The sequence below is a fragment of the Dipodomys merriami genome, unplaced genomic scaffold (genome assembly GCF_024711535.1).
Source record: "Dipodomys merriami isolate MVZ:Mamm:240054 unplaced genomic scaffold, mDipMer1.0.p SCAF_3, whole genome shotgun sequence".
Taxonomy (NCBI): domain Eukaryota; kingdom Metazoa; phylum Chordata; class Mammalia; order Rodentia; family Heteromyidae; genus Dipodomys; species Dipodomys merriami.
The window spans coordinates 83,049,941-83,075,745 of NW_027204492.1; the positions used below are offsets into that span (position 1 = coordinate 83,049,941).

General features: G+C 44.1%; 1 protein-coding gene across 2 annotated transcripts; it reads right to left on the reverse strand.

The window, feature by feature from the left end:
• Positions 1–890: 890 nt before the first annotated feature.
• Gpr173 (G protein-coupled receptor 173) lies at positions 891–25,419 on the reverse strand. 2 transcript variants are annotated; one of them, XM_070040447.1, is made up of 3 exons: positions 25,338–25,419; positions 24,760–24,965; positions 891–2,462 (listed from the first exon to the last, which is right to left on the reverse strand). In XM_070040447.1, exon 3 carries the CDS (start codon positions 2,363–2,365, stop codon positions 1,244–1,246), a length of 1,122 nt encoding a protein of 373 aa, XP_069896548.1. In that variant the 5' UTR covers positions 2,366–2,462; positions 24,760–24,965; positions 25,338–25,419; the 3' UTR covers positions 891–1,243. The 2 variants fall into 2 exon arrangements, with proteins under 2 accessions (XP_069896548.1, XP_069896551.1); XM_070040450.1 differs by lacking the exons at positions 24,760–24,965; positions 25,338–25,419 and adding an exon at positions 15,386–15,440.
• Positions 25,420–25,805: the final 386 nt, after the last annotated feature.

Below are 25,805 nucleotides of genomic sequence, written 5' to 3' on the forward strand. Positions count from 1 at the left end.
AGCTTGAGGGCCCTGAGGCTTAATGGGTACAAAAAACGAGGTCAGATAGGAATGGAGTCAAGTCTACAGTGTCTCAGAGTTTGTTTGTACCACTATCAGTTACCAAGGCCCCCAAGGAATTTTCATCTTCAGAAAAGAACCCAGGAGACAATCCTGAGGTTCAATAAAGCTTTGATCCCAGGCTCTGGGGTCCAGTTATTCTGAGGGAGCTCTTCTCCCTCTTTATACTTTCAGGGCATGGGCCGCCCCGGCGCGCATGGCTCCCATATCAGCCCTAGTGGGGTTGTCTGTCCTCAGGGAGAAGAGGTGGAGTGCCGGAGATCCAGGAAGCAGAACAAGAGAATGCAGACAAGCTTGGTCTCTTTAGCTTGAATTCAGTTTCCATTCTCCTCTTTACCTAGCCTGGGTCTATTCTGGGGGGCCCTTCTCCTTACCCTCTTGGCTTCTCATACAGATCCTCAAGAAACACTTGGGAGGTCTGGACATGGTGAGAGGGAGAGGAAAGTGGGCTTGGGACCAGGGTTAGCCAAAAACAACAGTGCACACAACATAGCAATTAAACATCCTTGCTCCCCCAGAACCCGACACCCCTTGGGTCCCTCTTTTCAGCAGCCTTGGATCAATTTTTCCCTAAACATCCAGGCCTTGCTAAGGGACTTGGAAGGGAAAGGTGTATGGGAGCAATGGGGGCAATAAGAGATCTGGAAATCTATTTTACAGGACAAAATTTACCCTTCTGGACAATGTCAGAAGGAGAAACATTAAAGCAAGAAAGCCTGTCTCCTTGTCTCCTCCTCAGCTACTAGTAGAAAAACCTGTACTTTCAGTTTTTTTTTTCTTTTTCTGAATTGGAGAGAGAGAGAAGAGAGAGAGAGAGAGAGAGAGAGAGAGAGAGAGAGAGAGAGAGAGAGAGAGAGAGAGAGAGAGAGAGAGAGAGAGAGAGAGAGATGAGATTTATAGAAGGAGGCTGCAGAGACAGGCCCCACAAAACTAGAAATGCCTCTTTCCCATTTCTCCACTCAGGCCCACAAAACTAGAAATGCCTCTTTCCCATTTCTCCATTCAGTCCTCCACCCCAGGGAGATGCCGGCAAAGGTGCCTCAGTTAAAGGTGGTTTGAGGGGCTGGGGCTGGAGCTCAGAAAAGAAGACTTCTACATGAGGCCCTACCCACCCCCTTGCTGTTTGGCCCTATCACATGGTGACCATGACTTTTTTCCCTGCCTGTCTGCCTACTCTCCTGCTTCACATGACACAGTAGGGTTCTCTGGGAGCTGGGGCACCTCCTGTGCCCCAGCAGGGGGCGTGAGTCCTCAGGCACTTCTTGAGGTCCTTGTTGAGCAGGAAGCAGACAATCGGATTGACAGCAGCCTGGGCGAAGCTCATCCAAACAGCGGTGGCCAGGTAGCGGTGGGGCACAGCACAGGCTTTCACGAACACTCGCCAGTAGCAGGCCACGATGTAGGGTGACCAGAGGAGCAGAAAGAGCAGTGTGATCGCGTAGAACATGCGCCCTAGCTGTTTTTCACCTTTGACCTCGTCCATCCCCAGCAGCCTTCGACTGGCCGCATGCCCATTCTGCCGGATACCCAGAAGGGTTGGTGGCATGGGCCCACGGCCAAAGCCGGCGATCCAATTGGCAGCAGCTTGGCCAGTGGCCCCAGGGCCGTGGAATGTCCAGTTCTGGCTGATGGCTGGCACCATCTGCACTGGCTTCATCTTGCGGTGACGATACTCGAAGAGGAGCAACTTGCCATAGACAGCATGCGTGGCCGCCATGAGCACAGCCAACATAAGCATGAAGCCCAGTGTGTCATTGGCCTTGAAGTAGCGATGCTCAAAGATGCATTGGTCTTCCTCCCGGATAAACTTGTAGGTGCCCACATCGAAGACAGGTGGGAAAGCCATGGCCACAGACAAGGTCCAGGCCATGCAGATGACAGCTGCGCATGTCCAGAGTGTCATGCGCTTGGCGTAGAAGCGGTGGTGGGCGATGGCCATGTAGCGAGTGACGCTGATGCAGAATAGCATGAAGGCTGCATGGAAGCAAAAGAGCACGGCCATAAAGGCCACAATCTTACAGCTGAGTGCACTGAAGGTCCATGAGGAGCCGTGCCGCACAGAAGCCAGTACAAAGGGGAAGCAGACGGCAGAGCGTATGCCATCAGCTAGGCACAGGTCCAGCAGAAAGTAGTAAGGAGCTTTGTGCAGGGCACGCTCCTTGAGCACCAGCAGAGACAAGATGGCATTGCCTGCCAGGCTCACACACATAATCAGTCCCAGCAGCACCAGCTTCACATAAGCTGATGCTGATGGCGGGGACAGTGCACCGCTCACCTCCTCGGGCTCTCCAGTGGTGTTGGCCATAATGAGGGACAAGGGCTACTCCCAATCCTATGAGATCTGCCAGGCTGGTACTCGATGGACCCTGGGTGACTCCATCAGTTGTCTTGCTAAGCTGCACCTGGAAATGGGGACAATAAGGGAAACACAGACACAGAGAGACAAGAGAGATGAGAACAGAAGAAACAGACCAAGAAAGAATAGCACATGTAGATACAGAGAGAGTGGGGAAAGAATGAAATAGAAAAATGGTGACAAAGGTATGCATGGATAAAAATTGACACAGAAATGGGGGGGGGTAAGAAAATGATGACAGAAACAAGTAAGAGATGGTGAGAAGCAAATGGAAAAGAAAGGGAAGGAAATAAAAAGGAAGACAAGGTTAGTTTGTCTAAAAGTTCTTCCCACTGACTTCCTGGCCAAGGCCCAACCTGCTCCTACTCTCTCCTTACTGACTTCCAAAGCTAGATGTCTCTGAATGTATGCCCTTAGTTACAAGTTTCTTTCATTGGTAGGTATGTGAGGTGCGGATCTTCTCCCCCTTTGCAAGCACTATGGTTGTGTGTAAATTTGGATTAAACCACCACCCATAGTTACAAAGGCCGTTTTACATCACAGCTCAGTACTTACATGTGCACACACACAAACAGCTCAACCAAAATATCACAAAACAGTACTGATTTTTGCTCAGTGCCGTGATCTCATGCATGTGTTTTCAGCTATGTAAGAGACAGAGATCAGGAGGTCACAGTTCAAAAATCAGCCTGGGCAAAAAGTTAGCCCCTTTATCAGTCGATGAGTTGGATATGGTGGTATGCACTGTCATCCCAGCTATGAAGAAGGTCTACTAGAAAGATCATGGTCTGAGGCAAGTCCTGGACAAAAACAAAGACCCTACCTACATTTTTTTCTTGTTAAAGCAGGGGCCAGGCACCACCAATGGCTCAAACCTGTAATCTGAGTTGCTCAAGAGGCTGAGATCTGAAGATAAGGGTTTGAAGCCAACCCTCAAAGGAAAGCCCATGAGACTTATCTTCAATCAACCACCAGAAAGTTGGAAGTGGAGCTGTAGCTCAGGTGGTAGGGTGCCAGTCTTGAGCAAGAAAAGCTTGAAAGCAGGCCTGAGTTCAAGCCTCAGTACTGGCACCAAAAAAAGAAAAGAAAAGAAGAAAAAGAAAACAATAACAAAAAAACAGACAAGGATGAAGTTAGCACATCAAATGATAAGTCCCTAAGAAGAAGTATAAAAGAAGAGAGTGGGGCTAGGGGTACGGAAGACATGGAAGTTTTGAATAAGGTGAGCAGGAAAGGTTTCACAGAGAATGTGTCATCTAAGCAGAGAACTGAAGAGGTGGAGGAGTGAGTCATGTGGCTATCTGGGGGAAGAGAAGTCCAGGCAAGGGGAACAGCCTGAATAAAGACATTAAGGTGGGATTAGTTATGACACATTTTTCAGGAGAACAAAGAGGCCACAGTAGGTGGAATAGTGAGCAGGGGGCAAGTGCTGATTGGGGTGAGGTCAGAAAAGTAGCAAAAGCAGATGATGAATCTGGGAGAGGTGGGACATGTCTGTAATCCCAGCTATGTGGAAGGAAAAGATAGGAAGGTTGTGGTTTGAGGCCAGCCCAGGCCAACAGATTTGTGATAACAAAGTCTTATCTCAACACAAATCTGTAATCCTAGGTATTTGGGTTGCTGAGATTAGGAAGATTTCAGCTCATGGTCAACCTAGGCAGAAAAGTTTAAGAGACATCTCAGAGATCTGGACTCAGTGGTACATTCCTGTTATCCTAGCTACACTTGGAAGCCTAACGCAGGTGAATCATGCTCAGGCATGTGTCTAATTAGGAAGTGAGAAGTTTTCTTAAAAAAAATAAACAGTACTAAATAGGACTAGAGGCAAGACTTCTTAGCAATAGTTCCTGCCTAACAAGCATGAGACTCTGAGTTCAAACATCAGTATGGCAAAAAAAATATCAACCAACCAACCAACAAAAATAAGTTGGGTATGATGGTTAACTCATATAATACCAGTTACTTGGAATGTAAATATAGGAGGATAGTGGTTCAAGGACCATCTCAGGCAAAAGTGAGACCTTACGTGAAAGATTAAATGAAGCTTTGGAAAGGACTGGGAGGCATAACACTTGGTAGGCAAGCATGACATCCTGAGTTTAGATCCCAGTACCAAAGAAGAGGAGGAGGAGGAGAAAGGGGAGGAGGAGAGGGGGGAGGAGGAGGAGGAGGAGGAGGAGGAGGAGGGGGAGGAGGGGGAGGAGGGGGAGGAGGGGGAGGAGGGGGAGGAGGGGGAGGAAGAGGTGGTGGCAGCAGCAAATCATGGAAGCCATGGTGAGGACTCTGACTCAGAATAAGATTGGAATCATAGGGCTCAGTCCTGAACAGGATCCTACTTACTGCGGTAAGAACAGATCATGCGAAACAAAGGTGGAAATGGGGAGACTAATGAGGAGGCTCCTTGGGTAATCCAGGTTAAATGTCATAGCATCCCCATGCCCTTCTCCCTCCTTTATTTTTCTTCCTAGAATTTCTCTCTTCTAACACTATATAAATGACTGTTAAAATTTGATCTTTGCTGGGAACCAGTGGCTCACACCTGTAATCCTAGCTACTTGGGAGGCTAGGATTTGAGGATTGTAGTTTGAAACCAGCCCAGGAAGGAAATACGTGAGACAATAATCTCCAATGAAGTATTCAAAAAGCCAGACATGGAGATGTGGCTCAAGTGGTAAAATACTAGCCTTGAGCAAAGCAGCTCAGGGATAGCACTAAGGCCCTGTGTTCAAATACCAGGACTGGCACACACAAAAAAATTGGATTATTGACTGCCTCATCCTGTAAGAACAAAAGCTCCATGAGAGCAGGGAATAGATTCACAGCCAAGCACTGGTCGTTCATGCCTCTAATCTACTCCAGGAGGCTGAGATCTGAGGATCCTGGTTCAAACTGAGCCCCAGAAAGAAAAGTCTGTAAGACTATTATTTCCAATTAACTAGCAAAAGCTGGAAGTGGAGGTGTGGCTCAGGTGATAGATCAGGTGCCACCAGCGTTGAGTGGAAAAGCCAAGTGAGAGTGTGAGGCCCTGAATTCAAGCCCAGTACTGGCACACACACACACACACACACACACACACACACACACACACACACACACACACACACAAAGACTCACTCTCCTCTAAAAGAGCAGTACTGTGCAGTGGGAGGCTCTCTGAAAAGAAGCTGTGAATCAGTTGGTTAAGGGATTAAATGCACTGGTGAATGGGGAAGGCTCCCTGGAGGTATCAGGCTAGATGTGCTGAGAGGGGGAGGTTTGGGAAAAATAGAATAGCGCCTGCTGTGGGCAGCCAGGGGATGTAAAGATGGAATAAGGTATTTGGACAGGGCAGGTCCCATAGGGAAGGCAGCTGGCCTATTGGAGCAGAAGGTTGAGAAGCTCAGAGTTATGGTTGAGGCTGGGTTGAGCTGCGGAAGGCAGAGCTTGAGCGGATGTCTCCTTACTCTCCCCCACCCAGTCAAAATGTTCCCTCAGCATTGTTGTCCAGAGAAATTCAACCAGTTCTTCCATAACCATCTGGAAACTGACATTTGGGGGGAGGAGGGTGAACAGACCTGGGATTTGAATTCAGGTTCTCATGCTTGCTAGGCAGGTACTCTACCCAGTAAGCCATGCCTTCCACACCTGTTTTTGTTTTAGTTCCTTTTCAGATAATGTCTCTCTAATCCCCCTATCCCAGGTTGGCCTCACACTACAATTCTTGCATCTCAACCTCCTTCATAACAGGGATTATAGCTATGAGCCACGGTACCTGGCTGAAACCAGGATTTGCTAATGGCACCATGAAATCTCAGAGCTAGTGGCCTAGAGGCAAGAGAAAGTACTAGAGAAGTTGCTGGGAGAACTGGGGGTGGTGGGCTCTCTGTCCCTTAAGGCCCTCTGCCTTTAGAATTGTGGAGAAATCCTCAGCTGGATGTGTATAAATTTTCATATTCCCTCCCTCCATTCCTCCCTTCTTCTCCTTCTCTCTTCCTTTGCTTTAAAGGGAGACAAAGGGGAAAAGGTAGGGACAAATTGAAACTAAAGGTAAGAATTAAGACACATGTATGAGAAACAGATGGACACCAAGAAGGCAGAGAGGATGAGGGAGAAGGAAAGGGAGAGTAAAGAAAGGTGACAAGGGAGAAAAATATGACACAGAAAGGGAAAAGAGGGAAAGATAGAAATGGAGGCAGAAAGGGGGAGAAAAGTCAGAAAAAGAGAGACACACAGAAACAGTATGACCTGTAGAGAAGGGGAAAGACCAGAAACCCAAATAGATAGTAAAAGAAATAGAGAGGGGAAAAGAATAACACCAAAAAAATAGAAAGGCAGAAAGATTTAGAAGACTGAGGAGAGATGAGGGTGAGGGTAGGGAGTAGAAGACAAAATGGAGCTGGAGAGAGACAGAGGCAGAAATAGAGACAAAGCACAATAAAATGGAGACAGAGCAAGATAAAATGGAGACAAAGACTGTGAAGGTGGATAATGTGTAGCTGGGAGTCTCAGTGAAAACAATATTAAAAACAGAAAATAAAAACAAAAGCAAACCTTGCTATTACTGGGAAAGCTGGGGCAATCGTTAAAATGAGAGAGGTGTTCCAGAGCACAAATTGGGGGTGGGGGGAGTGTAGCTTGAATAGAACAACTGATTTTGTTTGGGCACTCTTGTGAACAGACCCACACACTCACAGATTCTCATGAACACAGCGTCCACATCCACACACGCATACTCTCACGCACACAGGCACAGGTTGATCTTGTACTTGGCTTCAGGTACATAGTGTACTCTGCGTAAGCATCAGTGCTTTCAACCTCTACAAAAACACTACTGCCCCCTAGGGGCTATTTGAGAAATCTGTAGCTGCGTTCATGGTGGCCACATTGCTAGGGTGTGGAGTCTCCTAACACTTAAGGTGAAGAAAGGAGAATACTGAGCACCCAGTGACATGCAGGGCAATTCTACACTGCTCTCACACTTCCCATGGTACCTGGGACTTTGGATTTACAGGTAACAGAACCTAGAATCAGGCAGATTCAGTAAAAGAGTTACTGCTCACAGATAATGTTTGTCTTCTGGTTTGTTTGTTTGGTATTGAACTGAGGAGTTCATGTGTGCTAGGCAAATTCTCTACCATTAAGCTATATCAGGAACCTTGTTTCAGTTTTTTAAAATATATCTGTTATTGTAGAGGTGATATATGTCTCCTGTTTTTCTTATATCTGGAATTATCCAGGAATGTGGCTGTCATGTAATTCAAGGGGAGATGGTACTTCAGTTTGTGGTACACTTCTCAACCCAAAGCTTCTGCTTGTCATTTTCCTGAATTTGTGAGTCTGATTTTTTCCTCTTCTCCTAAATTTGCATGTATTTATTAAAAACCTTAGGAGTTTCTAATTTCTTTCTTGTGATCTCCAAGATAGTGTCACCTCCAAACATTTACATATTGAAATACAATTTATTTTCTTCTAAATAGTTTCTCCTTATTTGTATTACAGTTAAAATGGATATTGTATAAAATATGACATGAATTTTCTTTCAAAAGTACAGAGATTATGTGAGCTACAACTCCACCTCCAGACTGTAAAGGAGTGTTACAAATATGTTACATAAAAAAGCATGCTGGGTATGCGAGGGCTGAGAATTGCTCATCTGCTCAGACACATTCTGACTCATATGCTCACAAACACTTATGCAACAGCCCACAAAATCACTTTTACAACTCTCTTAACACACACACACACACACACACACACACACACACACTCAAACACACTCAAACATTGACCCATCCAACCTGCAAACCTGCATGCACACTCATACATTCCTATTGAACTGGTAGATCTCATTACCCACATCCTCAAACATATTCAAGTCTCACAACACAGATATGTCCACAGTAGTATATCTACACTGTCACACATCCACTAACACTCAGATTCAAAATCACTTATATACACCAGCCCTTCTAGGGATGTATACATACAGAATCCCTCTCAGATGCTTCCAGATATATTTTCACAGAGGGTTAAAAAGACAAGCAAATTAAAAACTTAGCTGAGTGCTGGTGACTCATTTCTGTAACCCTATCTATACGGGAGGCTGAAATCTGAGGACCATGGTCCAAAGCCAGCCTAGGCAGGAAAGCTTATAAGATTATTATTTCCAATTAGCTACCAAAAAAAGCCAGAGGTAGCCGGGCACCGGCGGCTCTGCCTGTAATCCTAGCTACTCAGGAGGCTGAGATCTGAGGATCGCGGTTCAAAGCCAGTCTGGGCAGGAAAGTCCGTGAAACTCATATCTCCAATAAACCACCAGAAAACCGGAAGTGGTGCTATAGCTCAAGTGGTAGAGAGCTCGCCTTGAGCTGAAGAGCTGAGGGACAGTGACAAGGCCCAGAGTTCAAGCCCCACAACTGACAAAAAAACCCCAAAAGCCAGAAGTGGCACTGTAGATCAAGTGGGAGAGTACTAGCCTTGAGCACAAAAACCTCAGGGACAGTACCCAATCCCCCCCAAAAGATTTGATATGCTATTTGACACTGATATGTACATTCTGACACATATGCACCTCCCCCCCACAATCTCACCCATGCATGGATATATAACAGCTCCAATATAAACATACAAGGAGGTACAAGGAGGTGTGGGCTCTCTCTCTCTCTCTCTCTCTCTCTCTCTCTCTCTCTCTCTCTCTCTCTCTCTCTCTCTCTCTCTCTCTCTCTCTCTCTCTTTCTCTGTCTCACACACACATAGTTTAGCATTGTGCAAGTAACATCAAAGAGAGATAAAAATCTCATGTATGTGGACCAGGTGCTACAAATATCTGCACATAACAAATATGTGCAAACACAATATCTTGCTCACACACATGCACACACTTACTGATATATACATATAACACCAGTCTTATGCACAGACCAGCTAATTCTTGAAGGGACTGGTGGGCACCTGAGCAGAGTTGCTCAGTTGGTGAGGACTTGCCAGAGCAAAGGACTGAAACAAAGCTGCTCCAGGATGTGGTAGGAAAAGCCAGGTTGTAAATTACTGCTTCCTATAAAGACACCTCAAATAGTCTGATTATTACTTTGTCATTATTTATTACCAGTATGTTCTTTTTGGTTTAGCCTATACTTAATGTTTAGTGCATGCATGCATGTATGTATGTATGTATGTATGTATGATGGTACTAGAGCTTTGACTCAGGGCTTGGGCATTGTTCCTGAGCTTTTTCTGCTCAAGACTGGTGCTCTACCCCTTGAGCTATAACTCCTGGCTATTTGGAGATAGGAGTTTCTCTAACTTGTTTTCCTGAGCTGGCTTTGAACCTCAATCTTCAGGTCTCTGTTTTCTGAGTAGTTAGGAATACAGGTAGAAGCCACTGGTGTCAGCTTTGTATTTTATGCTAGTCCTTGGAGTTGAATTCAGGGACTCACACTCTTAGCTTTTTTTTTTTTTTTTTTTTTTGCTCAAAGCTGGCACTTTACCATTTGAGCCATACCTCCACTTCTGGCCTTTTGGTGGTTAATTAGAGATAAGAGTCTCACGGACTTTCCTGCCTGGGTTAGCTTTGAACCATCATCCTCAGATCTCAGCCTCCCGAGTAGCCAGTTTTAAAGGCATGAGCCACAGGCCCAGCTTATTTTATTTTTGTGTTATCATAAATCTGCAATATGAGATTTTATCATGATATTTCCTTATATACACAGAATGTACTTTGTAGTATTTCTATATACATACACAAATCTACCCCTAGTGTTTGCTTTTTTGAATATAATTGCATCTTATTCTTCCTTTTCCATACTTTTTTTCTACAAAAAAAAACATATAGGGGATGGTGTATGGCTCATCTGTAGAGCCCTTAGGTATCACACACAGGTCATGAGTTCGATCCTCAGGACTACAATAAAAGAAGAGGAATAAAAGAAGAGGAAGAGGAATAAGAGGAAGATCATTGCTATTATGAATTATAGGTCAAAAATGCCTTAAATACCTGAACACTAGAAGTGCTTCACTTTGGGATATTTATATAGACACGACGAGATATCTTGAAGATGAAGCAAAAGTCTAAACATAAAACTCATTTGTGCTTTGTGTACACCTTAGAAACATAGCAATATTTTGTATAGTTCTTAGACACCTATGCAACATTTTTTGCCAGTCTTAGGGCTTGAAATCAGGGCCTGGGCACTGTCCCTGACCTTCTTTTGCTCAAGGCTAGCACTCTACCACTAGTCACAGCACCACTTCTGGCCTTTTCTGTTTATGTGGCACTGAGAAATAGGGCCTCATGCATGCTAGGCAAGCACTCTACCAATAAGCCACCTTCCTAGCCCCTATGCAACATTTTTATTTTTTTTTATTTTTTTATTTTTTTAATTGTATTTTATTTTATTTGGGAACATACTGTACAGAGGGGCTACAATTACATGGGCAGGATAATGCATACATTTCTTACCAAGCATTGCAGCCTCCTCCTTTGTTTACCCTTCACTTCCCTTCCCCGCCTCCCCCCTCCCCCCACCCAATTTTACCCCCCTCCCCCCACCCAATTATACCCCCCTCCCCCCCCCACACCGACATTGTAAAGCTGGTTTTGACATGACATTTTGTACTTCTCATTGTCTATGCAACATTTTTAATGGATGTGTGTTTTGACTGTGACCTGTCACAGGAGGTCAGGTGTGGAATTTTCTTCACATCAATCAAATATTTTTGAATTTTACAGCCTTTCAGATTTCATATATTTGGATTAGAAATGTTCAGTCTGTATTATATATTATTAGGTGTCCCTGAACAGAATAGAATTATTTTGTTAATTTCACTGACTATTGCTTTTTTTGGGGGGGGTCTGGTTATGGGGCCTGAACTCTGGGCCTGGGCGCTGTCCCTCAGCTCTTCAGCTCAAGGCTAGCATACTACCACTTGAGCCACAGCGCCACTTCCGGCTTTTTTTTTCTGCTTATGTGGTGCTGAGGAATTGAACCCAGGGCCTCATACATGCAAGGCAAGAGCTCTACCACTGAGCCACCTTCCCAGCCCCTCAATATCCATTTCTAAAAGATAAGGTCTCTTATAAAATCATAACATCATTTTTCGTTCTTATTTTTATTTACTTGATGTTAATATTTGTTATTAGGATTAGCCAAATCTGGTTCTTGGTGGTATTTCATAATTAGTTAATTCCTTTTATTAATAATGATTTATCAGTAAATGAATGAAGCCTTACAATAGTTAAGTTGCATTGATTTATCAAAGGCAAATCTAGGTTTTTATGCTTTGTTTTGTTGCTTTCTTAAGTATGCAGAGAAAAATCTAGCCTGTAAAAATCACAAAGATATACTGTCCGCTTTAATGGAAAAATCTGAGGATTGGAGATGTTGCTCAGAGTTCTTGCCTAGTATGCATGAAGCCATGTATACCATCCCCAGTACCGCACACACACAGGAAAAAAAAAAAGAACTAGGTAAATTGATCCATGAATATGTTGGGATGTTGTGGAAACTCTGCATAAGTCTGTGGACTGATGCTGCTATATTTTTTTTGGGGGGTCAGGTCATGGGGCCTGAACTCTGGGTCTGGGAGCTGTCCCTCAGTTCTTCAGCTCAAGGCTAGTGCTCTACCATTTGAGCCACAGCGCCACTTCTGGCTTTTTTCTTTTTGCTTATGTGGTGCTGAGGAATCGAACCCAGGGCCTCAGGCATGCAAGGCAATCGCTCTACCACTGAGCCACCTTCCCAGCCCCTGATGCTGCTATTGTAATAGCAGAAGTTGTTCTGAATAATACTGAGATTCATTTATCTATATAGGATGGTTAATAAGTCTAATTTCCACAGTAAATGATCTTGGTGAATTTAGCTAAAGCCAGGACTCTACTTGATTTTTTTTTAACTTCCCCTCACACCCCCAGGTCCTGGGGCATGAACTCTTGGCCTGTGCGCTGTCTCTGGGCTCCTTTTTGCCCAAGGCTAGAGCTCTACCATTTGAACCACAGCACCATTTCCAGCTTGGCTTTTTCTGTGATTTATTGGACATTAGAATCTCAGACTTTGCTGCCTTGACTGGCTTCAAACTGAGATCCCCAGATCTCAGCCTCCTGATTGCACGTGTGAGCCACCAGCACCTGGCATCTTATAGCCTTTTTATACACCTTTCTCTGCTGTTTTAAATTTAAGTGGATAGAGGTTTTATTTGAAACAAATGAGAGGCAGGTACCTGTGGTTCACGCCTGTAATCCTAGCGACACAGGAGGCAGAGATCTGAGGATCATGCTTCAAAGCCAATAAATTACTCTGAAAAAGCTAGAAGTGGCTCTAAGGCTCAAGTGGTAGGACACTAGCCTTGAGCAAAAGAAGCTCAAAGAGACTGCCCAAACCCTCAAGTCAAGCTCCAGTACACACACACACACACACACACACACACACACACACACACACACACACACACACACACACACACACACACACACACAAATTAGATCAGAGAACCTTTTTTTCTGTGCCAGTCCTAGAGCTTGAACTCAAAGCCTGGGGCTGATCCTTAGCTTTTTCCACTCAAGGCTGGTGCTCTACCAGTTTAGCCACCTCTCCATTTCTGGCTTTTTTTTGGTGGTTAATTGGAGATAAGAATATCTCAAGCTTTTCTGCACTGAGTTGACTTCAAACCATGATCCTCAGATATTCTTTTGAGTAGCTATGATTACAGGTGTATGCCAACAGCTCCAGGCTGAAAGAAACTTTAAGCATTTCTTGGTGAATCATGTGGGTCTGATGCTTACTGGCTCTAGCAAATGGCTTTTAGAACCCATGACTAAAACTACATTGAAAATTTTGAAGACATTTGAGATCCTGTATTACTATTATATACTATACTGACAAGGTTTATAGATTCAAATCAAAACTGCAACTTAGGAGAGGTAAAGTCTCAAGTATAGTTCCCTGTGTGAAGTTTATCTGGTGTTACAATTTTACAAGGAAATATTTATTGGGATATATGGAAGAACAAAGTCTGTTTCTACTTAGGGAAAAGTTATAACATGATTTTTGAGACATGAAATTTTTCTCTGGGATCCAAGCTTTATAAGTTACAAGAAACTGGGGGCTGGGAAGGTGGCTCAGTGGTAGAGCGCTTGCCTTGTATGCATGAGGCCCTGGGTTCCATTCCTCAGTATCACATAAGCAAAAAGAAAAAAGCTGGAAGTGGCGCTGTGTCTCAAGTGGTAGAGCGCTAGCCTTGAGCTGAAGAGCTGAGGGACAGCGCCCAGGCCCAGAGTTCAGTCCCCACGACCGGACCCCCCCCCCCCCCAAAGAAAAAGTTACAAGAAACTGCAGTATCATATTACACTGAAAGCAAAGAAAGAGATAGTAGATTTAAAGCAAAAATCTCCCATTAGTTTATAAAGTGAATTATTATAATATTATCACATATTACTGATTCCTTGCTGCTGTCTACTTTGCACACAGTTTCCTTTTGACAGTGGCTATTATCAATATAAAACTGGTGTCTTTGTCTGACCAAGACAAGAACAAGTGAGTTACAAAGAGAGGCACAAAAAATTAATTATTCAGCCAGGGGCTAGTAGCTCACGCCTGCAATCCTCCCTACTCAAGAGGTTGAGTACTGAGGATTGTGGTTAGAATGTAGCCTGGCAGGAAAGTCTGTGAGACTCTTATTGTCAAGTAACCAGCCAAAGGCCAGAAGTAGAACTATATCTCAAGTGGTAGAGTGTAAGCATTGAGCAAAAAATCTCAAAGACAGTGCCCTGGCCCTGAGTTCAAGTCCCAGGACCAGCAAATAAAACAGTAGTTATTCCACTTTTTTTTTTTTTTAATCAGTCATGGGGCTTGAACTCTGGGCCTAGGCGCTGTCCCTGAGCTCTACCACTTGAGCCACAGCACCACTTCTGGTTTTCTGGTGGTTAATTGGAGATGAGTCTCACAGACTTTCCTGCCTGGGCTGGCTTTGAACTGTGATCCTCATATTTCGCCTCCTGAGTAGTTAAGATTACAGGCATAAGCCACTGGTGCCCGGCTCCACTTCTTAAGACAAAGTGATATGGTATGAATGCATCAGATATAGTGACTAGAGATTGTATCTGGTTTCATAGGTACATATGGCTGCTCTGTGGCTTCAGAGAATCCATAATTGTATCAAATGATCTGAAAGCTCACATTTTTGAGGTGAGTTTTGCTGACCTGCAGAAGTGTGCAGCTACATTTAACACATTTAAGCAAATTATGGCAAACATCTAGCAAAATGAGCCTGAATAACCTGTATGAAATGGGTCTTGCTTTCAGCATAGCTTCCAAGATCAAGAAGTAGAGCTGTGGCTCAAGTGGCAGAGTCCCCGCCTTTAGGGAAAAGAAGCCAGATGAGAGTGAGAGGCCTTGAATTGAAGTCCTAGTACTGACACACACACACACACACACACACACACACACACACACACACACACACTGCTAGGCATTATGACTCACGCCTGTAATCCTAGCTACTCAAGAAGCTGAGATCTGAGGATCCCAGTTCATAGTCAGCCCAGGCACACAAATCTGAGAAATTTTTATCTCTAATTTACCAGCAAAAAGCCGTAAGTGGAGATGTGGCCCAAGTGGTAAAGTGCTAGCTTTGGGCAATAAAGTCAAGAAAGCATAAGGCCCTAAATTCAAGCCATATTAGTGGCACAAGAAATGCAAAAACCTAATCAAAGAAAGAAGTGACAGGCCACAAGGAAAGTTTATGGCCATGTGAAAATTACTATTTATTTATTTGCTTCATTTGTGGTTTTTTTTTTGGGGGGGTTCCCCAAGAAATAAACACAATAATGCAACATCAACAGATTTACCAAATCCAGATTAAAATGACTACAAAGGAATCAAATGACAATAAAATAGCCGGGCGCCAGTGGCTCACGCCTGTAATCCTAGCTATTCAGGTGGCTGAGATCTGAGGATCACGGTTCAAAGCCAGCTGGGCAGTCTGTGAGACTCTTACCTCCAATAAACCACTAGAAAACCGGAAGTGGCCCTGTGCCTCAAGTGGTAGAGAGCTGGCCTTGAGCTGAAGATCTGAGGGACAGCACCCAAGCCCAGAGAGTTCAAGCCCCATGACTGACAAAAAAAAAAAAAAAGACAATAAGCCAAAGCAGTAATGACCAAAGACTAAGAAGGAGTGGGCACAGATGTTGATAATTACAAACAGCCACTAATGTATAAAAAAAGTTGTGCTCTAAGAGGTCAGCTTGCATTGTCATATGAAAAAAATTCTGAGAAGATTTCATTTGCAAGTGGCATACAAATTTATTTATTTAATAATTCCTTTAAAACACTGAAATTTTGTTTTGTTTTTCTCTCATAATATTATACATGCATATGTATATATATATATATATACATACATATACATGTATATATGACAAAACACAAGGAATGCCTTTTCACCAAGTCCTAATACCTAAATCGTAAATCCCCTTCATTTTACTCCTGTGTGCCACAGAAAGATTTCACTGGGGCCTGGAAATATTGCTTAGTGGTAGAGTGCTCCCCTTATGCATGAAGCCCTGGGTTTGATTCCTCAGTACAACATAAACAGAAAAGTCCGGAAGTGACACTGTGGCTCAAGTAGTAGAGCGCTAGTCTTTTGCAAAAAAAGCTCAGGGACAGCCCTGAGTTCAAGCCCCAAGACAAAGCAAAAAAAAAAAAAAATTCACTGGGTGCTGGGTTGTAACTGCTCCAACATATTTACACCTAGTTAATAGAAATACATAGAAATACTGGTGTATGTACATGAACACATATATACATTGAGATTCAAATTTGCATTCCCATCCAGAGTACACCAGATGATAAGTATACTAGGTACTCATGGAAACACACATGCACACACAGGCACACACACACACACACACACACATACACACACACACACTTATTCACCCTAACTACGAAGCAAGTTAGGCATGGGTTTGGGTACTAATTCATTAGCAAATCACTCAAGCATATACACACACAGATATAATTGACTTTCTACAGGTTTGGGCAGAGAATACTCACCATTCAAAGGGTATCTTGCAGATATACATAAGTACAAACCTAACTACACGAACCTACACAAACCTCTATGTACAGACATCAGAACTGACATTTAGACATAGGCAAGTGCTGCTCATATTCTACAGATCTAGGCCCTCCCTGCCTCATACTTGCTGTTACACTAAAAATAAAAACCCATTACTTTTCTTTGTGCTGGACCTGGGGCTTGAACTCAGGGCCTGACTCTATCCTTTAGCTCTTTCACTCACAGCTGGAGCTCTACTACTTTAGCCACATCTGGTTAATTGGAGGCACAGTCTCACAGATATTTCTGCCCAGGCTGGCTTTGAGCCTTAATCATCAGCTATCAGCCTCCAGCATAGTTAGGATTACAGATGTGAGCCACTGGTGCCTTGAAAACACCACTATTTCATACAACATCACTCTCACAAATCTGCCCTGACATACAGGTATATGCACAGTATAGATGTCTTGACAATGCTCAAGCTTTCTCTTACATAGAGAGGCAAGCAGGTATATAGAGCAATGCAGACTCATGCACACACCCACACATAATCACTGAAACTTATAAATACAGAAAGACATGAATCTTCAGATGTACTTGCCCTATCTACACCTACTCATACTTTGACAACACAGATGTACACATCCTAATACACGGCTATACAGATGCAAACCCTTTACCTGTACTTCATGTACCCCACCTGCATCATCACATACAAATCTGGATAGCATCCTTCTGCCATTTGAAGACACAGCAGAGAGTCACATGCATATATTTCTATCTTGACAACTGCAAAACTGTTTTTACAGTCAGTTCAAAACACATTGGTCTGTGTATATGTCCACAGATGGAGGTGTGCTCATATATACAGACATACCAGCAATGTAAGGAACACTTACACATATATCACACTACCACATATATGAGTAAGTGCAGTTATACACCCCCAGAAGAGTGTGTACACAGGACCCTGCCCCCCCCACTCACCCTAAGACACATAGTTCCTTCCTCACATGCCCAGGGCTTGATGGGGAAATGAGGACACCTAAAAGTATAATCCCATTTTCACATATAAACACCCTCTTACATAAAAAGAGGAGAAGCTCATTCTCACTCACATAAACATGGAACAAACAATAAAGAAAATAGGCATGTGGGAGCCACCTTTGTACTTACAGATAGACACATACAGTTACACACTGGGGCAGATAGTAATTATGGTAATAGGTGACACTCATGAGAGGTTTGTTACATGCTAGGCAGTATTCCACGCACTTTTTTGCAGTGGGGTTTGAATTCAGGACCTTAAGCTCTCCCATGGCTTTTTTTTTTTTTGCCAGTCTTAGGGCTTTAACTCAAGTCTTGGGTGCTGTCCCTAAGCTATTTATTTATTTATTTATTTTTGCTTAAGGCTAGTACTCTACCTTATGAGCCACATCTCTGCTTCCAGCTTTTTTGGTAGTTTATTGTAGATAAAAGTTTCATGAACTTTCCTGCCCAGGCTGCCTTCAAACCTCAATCCTCAAATCTCAACATCCGGACTAGCTAGGATTACAGGCATAAACCCCCAGCACCTGGCTCTTGGTTCTTTTTTGCTCAAACCTGGTGCTCTACCACTTGAGCCACACTTCCATTTCTTGATTTTTGCTGGTTAATTGGAAATAAGCGTCTCTCATATTTCTCTGCCCAGCTGGTTTTGAACCTCGATCCTCAGATCTCAGCCTCTTGAGTAGTTAGGATCGCATATGTGAGCCACAGGCACACTGCTTTGTTAGTTTACATACCCTCCACTTTACAGATAGGACACTAGGGTTTTGTTGAGGTTAGGTGACTTCACCAAAGTCACACAGCCAACCAATGGCAGAAATAGTATCCAGATTCAAAGGCTATCTCCAGAGACCTTGCAGATCCAATTTACTCACATGTAAAAACACACTTACCTCAAACTCAAAGACAGACATATACTACTTTGCACAAGCATGTAGCTACACAAGCCAGCTCACATTCACTGATATGCTCAGGCACAAATGGACACAAAAATCTAAGATTTGCATGGACACATATGGACATGTTCACATTATAGACAGTTCAGCACAGATATACAAGGCTGAAGAAATTTATACACATTCATAGACTTGACCATGATCACAAACCCTACTCATAAACACCCACACTACTGAATATACAAAACATCTAGATATCATTTACTCAGTATCCAGAAAAACCCATACTCACACACAGATACACCCACATTTTCAGATACTTTCTCAACTAAAATACACTCCAACTTGCCCATTATCCAAACATTCCCACAGGCATACCTGACAGATTCACTCAATCTCAGGTTTGCTTATATTTATTCTCTCTTTCTCAATACAGTGTCTTTCTCCATCTCCCTCTCTTCACCTTCTCTCCTGTCTCCACCTAGATATACAATCAAACTCTTATAACACACTACACACCATCCACAGCTCCCTTACTACCCACTTGGCTACCCAAATATACCTATGTTCACCAATCATCCAAATACACTCACATTTAAGTCCACTCCATTGTAAATATACCTATACACAGGACTCAAAAGTAACTGTACAGTTTCTCACACATGTGATTGAATTGATCCACATCTTTCATATGTGTATTATCCCAACGTAGACATTCACACTTCCACCACACTCCCAGTTAAGTCTGAAGTCTCATACCCCATCCAGATACACCCCTTACCCTCCCACCCCCTCCAATGGACATTTCAATCATACCTCTACCATACTCAGAAACATATCAATTCTCTCTCTGTCTCTCTGTCTCTGTCTCTGTCTCTGTCTCTGTCTCTGTCTCTCTCTCTCTCTCTCTCACATACACACACACACACACACAATCCAGATTCTCCTACACTCTCTTAAACAGTACCATTCAGAGCAGATACATTCATAGGGCCATCAATATCACACACATATCACCCAATAAAGAATCCTTTTTAAGCTGGGTGTTGGTGGCTTATGCCTATAATCTGAGCTCTTGGGAGGTTGAGACCTGAGGACTGGGGTTCAAAGCTAGCTTGGACAGGAAAGTCTGTGAGACTCTTACCTCAAATTAACCACAAAAAGCAGTTGAAGTGGAGCTGTGTCTCAAGTAGTAGAAAATAAATCCTGAGCAAAAACAAAAGCCCCAGAGTTCAAGCCCCAGAACCAGCATACACATATAAACAAAAGAATCCTTTTCTAAAGAGGCCATGCTCTAAAGAGACTCCAGATTCTTGGTTATGATGGCAGAAATTATCCAAGACCCCAACAAAAGTCTATCCTTGATTAGGGGCAGAAAGATCCCACAAGTGGAATCATGGGATGTTCTGGTCTTATAGCTTGCTTATAAGTATGATGAATACACAGCTATAGACATATTTTTTTTTGTTGGTCATGGGGCGTGAACTCTGGGCCCGGGTGCTGTCCCTGAGCGCTTCATCTCAAGGCTAGCACTCTACCACTTGAGCCATAATGCCACTTCCAGTTTTCTGGTGGTTAATTGGAGGTCAGAGTCTCACAGGCTTTCCTGCCTGGGCTGGCTTTGAACTGTGATCCTCAGATCTCGGTCTCCTGAGTAGTGAGGATTACAGGTATGAGCCACCAGCGCCAGGCTATATCTGTTTTTTTCAGGCCATCACTGAGTATCAGACATGTATATAGACACATGCTGAGTGCACATAAAGTCATACCGACTCAGAAGTTCCCTCTCTTATTACCCTCTCAGTGATAAAAGCCATCTGCACAGGCCTAAGGTCAGGTCTCTCTCACATATACGATCAGACATTAATATGCACATGAGATTGTATACTTTCACTAATCCATACACATAGGCATAATGCTCACTCATGCTAGACTTGGTCGCATATGCATATCATCATCATTTACTCTTCAATGTAGGCATACACACATGACATATATTCCTGTAACATATTTATGAAATATGTATATTCACTAACAAACACAAGTTTATGTTCGGTCAACTTCATCACACCCAAGGTAATGAAGAAAAACTGACAGAAAGAAATGAGCTCCCAACAGGGTGCCAGTGGCTCATGCCTGTAATCCTAGCTACTCAGGAGGCTGAGATCTGAGGATCACGGTTCAAAGCCATACCTGGTAGGAAAGTCTCTGAGACTCTTATCTCCAATAAACTACTAGAAAAACTAGAAGTGGCGCTATGGCTCAAGCGGTGTAGTGCTTGCCTTGAGCTGAAAAGCACATAGATACAGAGCCTAAGCCCAGAGTTCAAGCCCCACGACAGACAAAGAAAGAAAGAAAGAAAGAAAGAAAGAAAGAAAGAAAGAAAGAAAGAAAGAAAGAAAGAAAGAAAGAAAGAAAGAAAGAAAGAAAGAAAGAAGGAAAGAAAGAAAGAAAGAAAGAAGGAAAGAAAGAAATGAGCTCCCAAATGTGTATATACACCTTTGGATTTAACCACATGAGTATATTCATGCATACGCATACCTTGTAGATGCATTCACATAAACTTCCATAAATGTGTATGTTTGTAAATGAGATGACATATATGCATATACATATAGATATTATATAGCGTTGTATGTACATACATCAATGAACATATTCATGTGCATATAGGTGTAGATGCTAACTTTATGCATATTCACACCATCAGATATGGAAACACAAGTGTACTTACAAAACACACACTATCACAGCCAGTTATGAACATCTTATATATTCATACATATATACCCATAAGGAGAAGCCACACAAATGAAAGAACCATTTATACCTATAGTCCCACAGACTTGAAGACAAAAATGTATATTCACACACATGCACACATGGAAGTACACTCACACATTCTTGCACACAGTTGTTTATCTGCACAAGAAGAATTGATCTACACTTGTTAACACATATAAAGACATCCTCATATCTATACGTGTGTCTATATATATGTGTGCATACACATTTACACACATAAACACACATAAGCCAAGAGTATCATGATTATAACTTACATTATTCTAAAATATATACACAGACCAAAGATAGACCAGCACAATTGCAAATAATTTGAAGTACATTCAGACAGGCATATTCACAGGTAATATTTACTCAAACACATGCACACAGTCAGATTTTCACACACTACATATACAATCACATATATATGTGCAATCATCCATAGGCTTACTCAAACATCTATTCGCACTGACACTCAGAAATTCAAACACATAAAATGACACATGCACTCCAATATTTGGAAGTGTGGTAATCATGCATACCATAATCAGATATTCACTAACATATAATGGTACATATCCAAACTCAATTAGACAGATATGTAAATGTATCCACTTACCTATGTACACAGCTTTGTGCATGTGTATGTGTGTATAATTTGCTGATATGTACTCAGATATATAGTGTGTATACATAAACTTATAACATATATTTTCCTTCATACCCTATTCACAACACACACAATTAGTCCTTCATATCTTAGTGTGCCCATCTACTCACATTTCTCTAAATGGATTTTCACACATACCTTTGTCTACAGACAGTGTGCACTCAAACATGCACACAAAGAACATATGCATAATTTAAAATACTAGAGAATCTACATGGACATTCTCAGACAGGCCTACTCAATACATGACAGACACACCACACACACAGACATACTCACTCCTAAATGCATGAACATATATGTAGACATATATATGTCTTTATACACACACCTCATTTAGATAAACCCACATTCAGGCACATATGGCCATAGGTATTCACTTAATAACATGCATACCCAGTCATTCTGAAGCTCATTTATACAATCATATACATATAACCAAGCATTCACATTCAAAGGCAAATATAACCACACACATGTACAACCAAATAGTCAACAGGCCTATAAACTCAGAGCAACACACCCACACAAGATCAGAATTAAACATGCCCATTTTTCACCCAGACAGACATGCAAAGTCATACCACCCTCTCTGTATACACTCCGACCTAATCAGACACCCACACACCACACATGCCATCACATAGACTGTTCTTGCATACAGACTCATACACACCCACAGTGCCCCGAGCAGACATGCACACACAAACAGACTGCACACCTAGAAACATGTTCTCAGTTACACAATTATACCTACACTCAGGTCCAGATGCCCCCATACAATAGGCTGAGTCCTCTCCCTTCCACAGTAAATGATCTTTCAGAAAAGTCTACTCTGTTTCAAGGCCCCAGTCCTCCCTGCCACAGAGGAAGTCTTCTGGGCTTCAGTCTTTCTGTTCCCCCTGCTCCTCTCCTGCCCTCCTACCTCTCACCTCTCAGTGTTCTACCACATTGACATACCAGGGAAACTCCAAAACTCTACTCTCCCCAAGCCCAGGATCTAGGTGAGCAACTCCCTACTTCCCCAGGATCTAACCCTATATGTTTTGTTGCTGCATGGGACACACCCCAGTTCTACCCAAACCCCTGTGATCTCAGAAGTCTCAGCCTTGTCTCCAGGCCCTGCCAACTACTGACCACAGGCCAAACTCTTGCCAAGTATCCCCTCAACAGGGAGATGGATACATCACCAGGGCCAGGAATACTGCAGGCTGCAAGCTAGGCCTCTGCTGGCTCAAGGGGTGCTCAAGCCTCTGTGTGTGTGTGTGTGTGTGTGTGTGTGTGTGTCTGTGTGTGTGTGTGCAAATACAGGGAAACAAGATAGCAAGACCGGAGTGTGAGGATGGGAAGCTCTACCCACAGCTACTATAAATGAGAAGCAACAATATAGAGAGCTGCTCCTGCCTCATCCCTACTCCCCTTTCTCCCACCTGCTGCCTTCTCCAAATCTCTGCCAAGACCCTGAAGAAATACTAGTCTCTCTTCCAATGGCAACGACAATCATGAATAATCAGAAACAATATTGACCCTGAGCTTTGCTGACATTGCTTCAATGCTACCTCTTTGTACCTCTTTTATTTACATGCACCAATTCATTTAATCCCTGAACACACCCTGAAGGAAAGGTTACTAATCTCTTGGACAAATGGAAAGGCTGAGGCTCAATAGTGGCATGCTTCCACTAAAGTTGCAGAGCTAGTAGTTGTGGGATGTGTTCTACATATACCAGGCTTTCCTGTCCCTTCAGATACAGGAACTTCTAGCCACTTTGCACTAAGCCATAGATCTGGAGGTCCCAGACACAACATGAGCATCTGGAACAGAAACAGAAAGTCATGTGATAGAGGCTGGGCCCACACTGTAGGAACAACCATGTTGTGCCTGGCCCCTGCAAGTCATCCTGTGGCTGGTTTATAACACACACACACACACACACACACACACACACACACACACACACACACACACACACACACACACACACACACGAAAGACATCAGGAAGCTTAGGAACTGGAAGTGCTCCCCATTCCCACCTCACTTTCTTTCAGCTCTAGAGTGACTCCCTTCCCCTAGCTGGGAATCATGGTGTATCTTCCATGGTGAGTGAGCAAAAGCTTGTGCTACCTGTGGGGACAGACTGGAGAAGAAAGAAAGGGAGGAAGGGAAGGAAAGAGAGAAGAAGGAAAGAAAGGAAAGAAAAGAAAGAAAGAAGGGGGTGGTCTGGGTTAGGAGCAACATTCCTATCATATCAACCCACTTGCTTGCTACCCAGGTTTCTTCTTCTCTTTCTCTCTCCTCTCTCACTGTCTCACTGTCTTACTGTCTCTCTGTCTCTGTTGGTCTCTGTCTCTGTCTGTCTATCTGTCTGTCTGTCTCTGTCTGTCTCTCTCTCTCTCTCTCTCTCTCTCTCTCTCTCTCTCTCTCTCTCTCTCTCTCTCTCTCTCTCTCTCTCTCACACACACACACACACACACACACACTCTGCAAACAGGCCAAGGAACCTGGAGGAGGTAAAGGAGGAGGCAGAGGGAGAGGAAGCAGCTGCAGGCATTGTGAGGGGAACCCAGCCAGGCTTCCAAGCATCCCTTCCACAGCTAGCACACAAGGAAATATTATTCACCCATCTCATCTCCAAATATGACCACAATTATTAAAAAAAACACAAAAAACAGACCCTGTGCAGAGAAACAGGTGGTAGTTTCCTTTCTCATGGGACATTTGGGGATGGGGAAAGATAAACAGTCTTGTGGCTGGAGTGTTCTAGTAGCCCCTGTGATGGAGCAGAAAGGGAAAGACTGATAGTCAGGGAGAGAGACAGGCAGCATGGCAGTGATGGAGACTCAGAAATGTGTGGAGACAGCAGAGAAGTCCCAGCCCCCCATGCTTGGTGGAGGGATGCTGGCTGCTTACCTTGGCTCTTTCAGCAGGGGTGTCTTGGAATCCAAGAAATGGTTCAAGCTGTCTCAGGATAAATCACAACCCAGGCCACATTGTGGGACCCTCAGTGAATGTAGCGGCCAGTGACATTCCTGCTTCGGTTTCCGTGGACACAGCCGGGCTGGTCTAAATCGCTGGCATCAGAGGAAGCAGGCACCAGAGGGGTGCACTAGGCAGGGCTGGGGGTGTTGGGGAATACCAGGTGGGTAGCACACAGCCTTGGGGTGCCCAAGTAGCTGGCAGGTGGGGGGTCCCAGCAGGTGTTTCCCCCACTACACACTCCCACCCCATCTTTATGCCACCGCCAAGCTGGGAGGGGGGCCAGCTCTGTCCCCTGCTACCGGTCTGCCTGCCTGGCTGCCGGTCCCCCCCCACCCCCACTCCCCTGTCTGCTTGCTGGCCGCCGCCTTTTGTCCTCAGAAGACACAGTCCCGCGGGGCCTCTGCCAAGCTTCCAGCAGATGCTCAGGGTCCGGGGCTCCTCCCTGGGAGCACACGGGCCATGGCCGGGGAGAGCCCCAGGTCGGTGGGGGGGCTCTCATCCAGGCTTACCCCGGCCTGGCAGATATGGGGAAGAGGTGCAGGTCCACAGCCAGAGGCAGCAGCAGAGGTGGTGTTGAGGAGGGGATGGACGCCAGAAAGAGGGGGTGGGGTGGAGAGAGAGAGAGAGAGAGAGAGAGAGAGAGAGAGAGAGAGAGAGAGAGAGAGAGAGAGAGAGAGAGAGAGAGAGAGAGAGAGAGAGAGAGAGAGAGAGAGAGAGAGAGAGAGAGAGAGAGAGGAAGGGATGGAGGGAGGGAGGGAAGAAGGGAGGGAGGGAGGGAGAGGCTGGCCTGATAGCTGTGTCCCAGGTTTTAGATCCGGGTTGAGAAGGGTGGCTCAGAGCATCCGGGGGGGGGGGGGTCCTGATGAAAGATTAGGGCACTTCAGGCCTGCCGGAAAGATCTTTCTGGCCTGGGAATCACCCTGTCTCGTACAAATCCAGGTCTCAAGATACGGAGAACACCAAGCCTGGATAGGATT